The following is an 8,956-nucleotide window of genomic DNA, read 5'->3' on the forward strand; positions in this document are numbered from 1 at the left end:
GTGTGCATTTTGAGCGGAAGCGGAAATACCGGCCATCGCAAAAAGTAAACCAGCGTGATGGAAGAGGCCAGCGTGTTTTGCCACTGGCGATTTCGCTTCGGCCTCGTTCCAATGTTCTTACAGGCTTTCGCCTCCTTGTTTTTGTGGGTCCACAGCTCCTGTGTCATATGCAAATTCCAATTCGTGGAAAACAGACGAGCGAGGAATATGAAAGGTCTGCAGGAGCGGTCGCAGCGAGCTGGGAATATAAATATCGATTAGTTAATATCAAACTAGATGGCAGGCTGACAAGGACCTTAAGGCGGCATTGAACTTGTCTCGCCGCGAGGGAGAAGAGGCGAGTGTTTCCGGGGTCTCCATCTTTCTCTCTCTTTCCACACAAACACACTCCAGCAATTGCCTTGCATGATTTAATTATTTGTAGCATACTTTTGTGCGCCGACCAAAAACTTCACACCTGAATGCACAGCGAAGTGGGGGGCTCAAGTGGTTCATCGGCCGAGTGGTGCAAAACTTTTGCCACTTTTGCATTCAGGGCGGTGCAGAGCACAGAAGTTGTTGTTGAAGGACCTCCGAACCTCTGCGGTTTTCGGCCCGAGGATCCGGGTTTTTCTATGCGAGCCCGAATGTCTCAATTCATTTTACGCCACACTGCGCCCCAAGTGGAGCGCACCATGCAAAAAAGGGCTGCCGATGCGGGTTTCGGGCAACGGGCTTGGGATACCCCTCAATCTGTACACTTTATGGGTGTTTCATTTATGTGGAAAGTAGGCATCCGTTGGATTGTTCCTTAGTATATTATTAATCTTCATTAATTATTTACCAGAGATAGCAATAAAGAGAAACAAGTTTCAAGCAAGTTTGTATCTATTGTATCTACTAAATACCAGTGTGATCAAATGATTTCCAATCACTGGGTATCCCCAATTCGACATATTCAACTTGTAATTTCTTGATCTGAATGGGTTTCGGGTCTGCCATTTGAGACGAAGAATAAAACAAAACAGAATTTGTGGAAGGGCGGCGGCAAAAGTGCAAGCAACGCAGAAAAGGACTTTGGCATCATTACAATTTGTTGATTTGCTTCGTTAAACAGCAAACAACACTGGCGAAAAGCGGGGGAGCGAAGGTGCGGACTGAAATTGAAACAACAGCGACAGTTGAATGAATCAGGGAGCATAAAGACCCGAGAAATGAACGCCAAGTCAGCCCCGAGCATCGCTCCTCATCTCGCCATCAAAGTCTTTTTGTGTTATTCAAATGGCGGCTGCATTGTTGCTTATTTGCGAAAAAGCAGCGCGAAAAAATGAGCAAAATAAGAAAACATAAGAAAATCCCAAAGGCGGCAAATAAACAGTGGCGAGAAAATGAAACCGACAAGAAAAAGCTGCCGAGGCGCTGAATTGGCGACGTCTTCTTCAAAGGCATCGCCTCGGGCCCCCGAATTTTATCTTTTCTTTAAAGCGCGAGCACAGTTTGCCTTTCCGCTGGCCCCACTTCCTCAAAAGGACATTCGGACGTGAAGGAGGCTGGGAGCCAAAAGGAGCTCCCTTGCTGGAGGTTGCAGGTAAGAAATGGTAGCAAGAAATCATCGCTGACAGCAAATAGGGAGTTCGGTGCGGGTTACCATGGGGTGTTCTTGGAAATTCATGAGACAGCGGTGAGATCTGTTTTACATATGCATCGTTTTCTTGGAAAGATAGACCATAAAAATGCATGGAAGTTTTATATTCTGAATTTCGATTTCTCGCATGTACTAAAACTCCAACTTAACTATAGATAACTTCATCTTTTTTTGTTTAAGTAAAAATTTCCTTTCCCCTTTTATCGTTCTATATTTTAATGCATTTTAAAAGCTTATGAACTAATGTAAATTTTATATGCTAAATGAAACTGAAAAAACATTTGCGATATTATAAAAATTAATAAATTTATTTGGTAAGTAAATATATTTTGATATTTATTTTTTATGTTCTAATATAAACTTGAAAGTACACTTTGTTAAATACTGTGGTCCTTAATTTTTCATTAAAAATTTATATCTAGTCTTTTTACCTTCTGCCTTTTTTTGCACATACATTACAGGCCGACGTGAACACAAAATTAATTTTTCTTTGTTTACGGACACAACTTTCAAGCGTTTACATTAAATCAGTTTGTAAACTTTGCCTCTGCCAAATGCCCCCTGTTTACCCGTCTTTTTTCAAACTGACCACTCCTCCACTTTTTTTCCTTTCGATCTCCTGCCCTAATTGGCCTTATCACTTCTGACCCTCTTTACAAAATTAGATTTATTTGCAAATTATAAGTTGAATTGCAGCGGTCTGCCATCATAATATCTTTTTATGAGCCACCGCCGCAGCGTCTGCTATAAAAACGAACCAACTTGGCATTTTGCAGTTGAGGCATAATTAATTGCATAATTTTTGGGTTGAATAATTAGCATTTAATTTCAGATTGGTTACGTTAAGTGTGCGAGAGCGCAGAGAGACAGCAAAAAAGGTTCATTGGGCCGCTCATTAAATTAGTAAGCGGATGTGCCTTAGATTTACGTTTTTTGATACGAGCCTAACCCCGCCGCGGGCTGAGTTTTGGACTCGAAGTCCACTCGACTCGATGGCATTTCTAATGAGTTTAATTTGAATATCAAATTGTTTGGGGAAATTATGTTTCCCCGCCGGCATCGATTAATATAATCGCACCCTGCGTTTTTCGCTCGGGGGCGTGCAAATTAATAGCTGATTGAAGCGCCGCCATTAAATACATTGTATATGGCTATATTTATATTCCGCGACTTCAATTCCCGGAGGTCGATGTCGAACACTGGCATAAGTAATTATCACCTGGTTGGACATGTTAATTGGCTTTTGGCGTGAAATCCATAAGTTCTGGACTTCTCAATAAGCTGATGGCACTTTCCTATACAAATTAGCTTTCAACTTGAGTGTCCAGCGATGGCGATAAAAATTGGGTTGGTCGCACCGGAAGACAGGAGTGCAATTTTCTCAATTGCACAGTGGTCTGCAGGGCATAAAAAATGTTAATTAAATAAAAAGAAAAATATATTCAGAGCTGATAACATATTTTCATCGCTGAAGCTTTAGGGATTTGAATATTATATGTATAATTTATAGAATATAAATATTAAAGGTGTAAATTGTATTTATAAACAACTGAAAAAAGGGAAATATATGATTTAGGAATTATAACATTACCAATTTATAAGAACTTATATAATTTAGCCAAGTTTAACAAAGTTATAGTGTTGTATAATATAAATGTTCCACCCATTTTATAACTGGTACTTTAACCTTAATGTATGTCTTTAGTTTACCCAATTGCGTGATCAAATTTTCACTCTCGATCATCAATATGTCTTTTCATTTCGCAATGGCTTACCAACGTGTTAGCAGGACAAGCCTCTTTTCGAGCCACTTCGGCTGTCCAAAGTAAACGCTTTTTGATCGGCAAATAGCCAACTTCCGCAGCGAGCGAGTGCTAAGAAAACTTTTCCCAGCGCAGCGGCGTTTGCAATCGACAAATGTCGATTAGCACATCGCGTCAGCAGGTGTGTGCAGGTATTGTGGCTATTGCTACCGCTATTCTCTGTTTTGGCTAAAACGCACACACACACACACGCGAAGACAGACGCTTATAGCCACTTTGCCAGCATTATAGCCAGTGGTCTGTGATGGGCGCATTCGCGTTCGTGATCGGCATGGGCACTACAATATTTTCAGTTTCATTTCAGTTGGTAAACAGCGCGCGAGCGAATAAGACACACGCGGTTAAAAAATTGCTCGAAAAGCTGAGAAAACAGGGAGTGCGAAGTGTAAGCAGCTAACGAAAATAGAGAAAAGTGCAAAATTAAACAAAATTCATTCAACCAATTGCATTGCACAGTATTTTTGTCGTTTATTGATTCGCAGCTATAACTCGTGATCCACCGCTAATATTCATTAGATGTATCGTGAGCATCGGACAAGCCGTGTGAACATGTAATGAATAATTACTATTCACTCGTTGACGGCGAGCAATCAAAATGAATTAAAGACAACTCGGAATGCATCCGAGTGTAATTGAAATTCTTTAAACAATTCAATAAAGTGCAATGCCAAGGGCAAACGTAAAGTGCTGTGATGGTCAAGGTTGAAGCCAAGCAAACCTGATATCCGTTGCATCTCCTGCAAACCAATTCAAAAGAATAACAAATATTTGTCTTCTACGACGAGATAATAACTTAAACTGGAAGCATGTACTTCCACAAACGATTCTGCGAATTTACAAAATGTTTTTGCTTTTACTCCATTCATGTCGAAAATATGTGACAATTGGGAGCTGAAGCATCTTATCAGACAAGTCAATTAATTACGTTTTTATCTAGATAGCTGTCATTCCTGAATGTCTTCACTTGACACATTCCCTAATGAACTGATATTTTGAGTATGCGTAGACGGGTGAATTCCTTGCATCTTGAACTCACTTAGTGCGAATTCCTCTTGCGAATTTCATGAGGAAATCATTTGCTATGTCGACCAGAAAGCAAATTACATTTTGAGGTCTGCGTTCTGATTTCGATTTTTCCCACAGAAATGCACTCGCATTTGCATTCGATTTTCGGTTACGGCTTCTGTTTTATTTTGGTTTTTCAAGCATTTTCCGCTTTGCTCAATTTGTTTGCATTGCGTAAGGTCGTGTAGTTTCCCATACACTCTGCAGCACTTTGTCTCGCCAAGAAATTCGAATTTTGTTAGCCGCAAAAGCTCGGAAACATCTTGGCCAAGAGTCAGGGCCGGCCAATAGATGACAGTCGGCAAAAAAAGCTGTGGGCATAAATATGAATGAAGCAATACAAAATCCCTCATTTAACAATGGTCCCACAAAAAAAAAGTGTTGCAACATCAAAATGCAAAGCTTGGTTTGTTTTTGGCCAATGTTTACAATTCATTTCGAACATTTTGTGTAACACTGTTTTTATGACCAAAATTTAAACTTAAATAAATATTTTTTTAATGAAATTTATTTATTCTTAAATGTAACGAAAAAATTTCTATTTGTACAACTGGCACTGACAATTTTTCTCTTTAACCAAATTTGTAGCCAATTTCACAAGAGTAACATAATATTTTATGACGTTTGTGTCTCTAGCACGTTTTCAAAATAAAGCTGAAATATTTTTTGTATTTGCAAAATTTAATTTGTTGTTAATGGCGTGCCAAACCTATTTGCGATCTGTTAAAAAATCCACCCAAAAGTGCATATATACACCTACTATGTGCTTATACACGAATACATATTATATCTATGACGCTTATTTTCGCGATTTGTTTTACGCACCTTAGAATGTGCTAAATTCAAAAAGATTCGGCGAATGCTAATTAATTGTTAAAAAAATGATTTATGGCGGGCTTGTAAATTGATTATGGATTTGCTCTCTTTTCGCCAGCTGATGAAATTGGATCGTTTGATTCCGGATTGTGATCGCTGGCACTTCGGTGATAAGCCATGATTCTACTCCACTTCCCCTTCCCGGAATTACGTTGAATCGGAGACAAATTGGGGTCAGATCGCGGGGACTTTGACACGTTTTTGGAGCAGATCTGAAGGCCGTTGCTGGTGCTGCTACGAGATGTTGAATCATGTTTCAGTGTGTTTACGGGTACTTTCAACACGTAGTATGTGGCTATTACTGTGCAAAAATATGAAACCAGTTTGGAAATGGACAATAACAAAGAGATTACACAATGGGCTGTGCAATGAGGCAAGCTACTCGAAAAATTTGCTTTAGTATGGCCGGTCTGTTACCTGCCTACTGTCTGTCTGCTTTCGAAAACCAGTTCCTCACTTGGATTTCGATTTGGTTGAGGGGAATCGGTCTTCTTTGGGCCTCAAAAAACTGACTGGACTCTATGGAATCGCCTAAGGCTTCGGTCACGTGCTCGTCTCCTCATTTCTGTTGTTAAAATGCTCTTTTATGTGCCGACTGAATTGCCAGTTGTTTTGAAATTTTAAATTATTTTGTTTATAGTTGCATTGAAACACTTGAAGCTAATAAGTGCAAAAAAGTTGGGGGGAGTTGTATTATATGGGGTATTGTAGGCATTTTATTACTAAAGTGACCTAATAAACTGAATATATATTTACTTAGGTCTATAATTATTTGCAGAAAAGTGTTGATGCTAAAATAAATTAATTTTTTCTGTTATTCTTAATGAGATAAGCCTAAGATATTAAGACGGAAAAATACTTTTGGATGATGATAGCAAACTTAATTTAATATGGTTAAAATTAAGAATTCTTTTTTCATTTTTAATTGTAGCTTTTATCTTCATTTCTACAAATTATTAAAACAGAGTATTACTTTTTGTCACGTGACACATAAAAATCCAGTGGAACTCGATTTTTATTTATGCTTTTGAACCTTACAAGGTTACGATAATAACGATTCATGGAATTATCGAAAAGTGAAAAGGCTTCGAAAGAGATGTGTCATCGTCCATATTTTTTCCATTAATTAGTTGATGGAGCCAGCTCCTGGCGATCGTGTTTGAGGGTATTAATACTTCGTCTAGACTTTTGGTTAGCAATAATTCAATATGAAATAATATTCACAAATTATTCATTACTTCAAACAAGCCGCATCAAATTCAAACTAGTAAGGTTCAATGCCTTCATTTGGGATCAAATCAGTTACTAACCAAAAAATACTGTTCTCACTTTCACCTGAGTAGAAGAATAACCAATATCTCTATGTTCCTCCATGTAGATACATGTATGAGTGCTAATGAGTCTGCTAACTGGCAAATTGTGAACTATGATAAAGATGTGAAGTGAAGTGTTGCAGCGTACGCGAAGGAAACCAGGAAGTATTGCACCAACTTGCCCCAGTTTGAATTTATCACTTTAAGTATAAAAGCCGCACAATGAATGCCAGTGAGAACTATTTCACGATGTACCCGACGGAGAATATATCACAGGTTCTAGACCAGAACAGAAACAACACAAATAGCCTGCGAACACACCCCACCGTGGAAGAGTATTATGAAAGTGAGTATTTTCATAAATCAAGTTTAAATATTAAGAAAGCATATAGATATAACTTAAAAACTCCAGTTAAGACGTTATCTACTTCTTTTGAATACATGACATATACATAATAATATGACCCATATTATCTTGATCACTTTCTTACCTTACGTAATATTATCTACGACAATGTGCATCCATTCAAATATTTAAATTACATGTTTACACCTAAATAGATATGCAACCCTGGGTTCTTACAGTCAAGATAAAATTAAGGTTTATTTTGGTAACTACTATTTTGCTAAAGCTTCTCATTGAAGCGTATATTTAATGGCTTTACTAACATGTTACATAAGCCCCACACCCTTCTGCCAACTAATTGGATTTCTGGGAACTCACTTACAGACATGACCGCCTTCCTCAGCCTGGCCATCTTCATAGCCAGCCTGCTGACCATCCTCAACATCAGCATCTTCGCAACGACAGTCTCCCGGCTGCGTCGTCACCTGGACAAGCCGCTGCTGGGGCCCTCGATTATGATGGTGGGCCTGTATCCGATTATCTCGGTGGCTGCCCTGGTTACCATTCTGGTGCCCTACTCCTGGTTCGTCTGCCACACGGTGATGCACGTTATGTTCATGGTCGGTGGACCTGTCTTCCGCACCCTGCTCTTCCGTTACGTGGGCTCGGAGCAGAATTACGTGAAGGAGACGGCCGGCGAGGCGGTGCAACTAAATACTCCTCCGTGCTGCTGCTGCTGCCTCTGCCTGCCGATGGTGGTTCCCACCAAGGCGAAGCTCTGCATCTCCAGATACATGGTATGTCCCAGAAATCGGATTTGCAAGGAAATGTTATTCTATAAAATGACTTACCATCGCAGGTATGGCAAATGCCCTTCTGGCAGGGCTCCATCATGCTGGTGATGAACATCCTGTACTACCGGGACATTCAGCTCTACCGGCAGGTCATGTTCTTCTTCATCCCCTTCATCGTCTGCTCCATTGTGTTGGGGTAAATATTTTATTCGTTTTTATTATTAGTATAAACATACGAACTAAGTGTTTGTTCACCCATAGCGTTTGGTCCCTCCAAATCACTGTGCGGATGATCACGAAGGTGCGCGGCGACTATCAGCTGAGAAAGAAGATGTTCTGCCTCCAACTGGTGGTCATGCTATGCAAGCTGCAGTACCTGGTCCTCTACGATCAGCTGGACGGCATCAAAATGGGCGGGGAGTATCCCATTAATCACACCGTCTACAAGCAAAGTGAGCATCTTCAAAATCTTCTAATACTTCAAAATACCTTAGATCTATCCTAATTTACTTTCTTAATAATAACATTGTTTTAACTTGTTTTACCATTTTTTTACAGCTATCATCAACATCCTTATCCTGGTCGAAATGGTTCTGGTATCCATGATGGTTCAAAGTGCATATCGTACTCCCGTGCAAGTGCAAATCGATGAGGTTAACAAGGAAAAGGAAGTTACTCGCATTTGAGTGTGCCTATGAATGTCCAAGCTTGTAGGAAATAGTAAAATTGTGATAAATTTAATAAAACCATGTTAGCTAAATTTATATTATATTTTGAACTTTCAACTGCAGTGTTTTTCAAGTAATATCAGAAAATCCAAAACGAAGTGTTGCCTGTAAATCAAACTTAAAGGCAAAACCATTGCGACTAAATCTCACTTGACTGGCTGGTTGGCTTAACAAAACCGCCACAAATCATGTGTTTCCAACTCGACTTGGTCAGTTCTTCGACTGGGAGCACCACAGCCACCCACTTTGGCACCACCCACGCCGTTTGAAATGCGTGTCGCGTTTAGCTCATAATTCTCCCTGCGGCCCTGCAAAAGGTCCAGATCCGTTTTACATTTTTCAGCAGGACAAACAAAACGCTGGGCGACTTGGGCCAAATGCCCAAGT

General features: G+C 39.8%; 1 protein-coding gene across 1 annotated transcript; it reads left to right on the forward strand.

Annotated features, from left to right (window-relative positions):
- Positions 1-3,754: 3,754 nt before the first annotated feature.
- LOC6738631 (organic solute transporter alpha-like protein) lies at positions 3,755-8,605 on the forward strand. Its single transcript, XM_016171714.3, has 6 exons — positions 3,755-3,832; positions 6,767-7,047; positions 7,432-7,844; positions 7,907-8,037; positions 8,103-8,293; positions 8,400-8,605. The coding sequence occupies exons 2-6, from the start codon at positions 6,924-6,926 to the stop codon at positions 8,525-8,527; spliced, it is 987 nt and encodes a 328-aa protein (XP_016032470.1). The 5' UTR covers positions 3,755-3,832; positions 6,767-6,923; the 3' UTR covers positions 8,528-8,605.
- Positions 8,606-8,956: the final 351 nt, after the last annotated feature.

The sequence above is a fragment of the Drosophila simulans genome, chromosome 3L (genome assembly GCF_016746395.2).
Source record: "Drosophila simulans strain w501 chromosome 3L, Prin_Dsim_3.1, whole genome shotgun sequence".
NCBI classification, from domain to species: Eukaryota; Metazoa; Arthropoda; class Insecta; order Diptera; family Drosophilidae; genus Drosophila; species Drosophila simulans.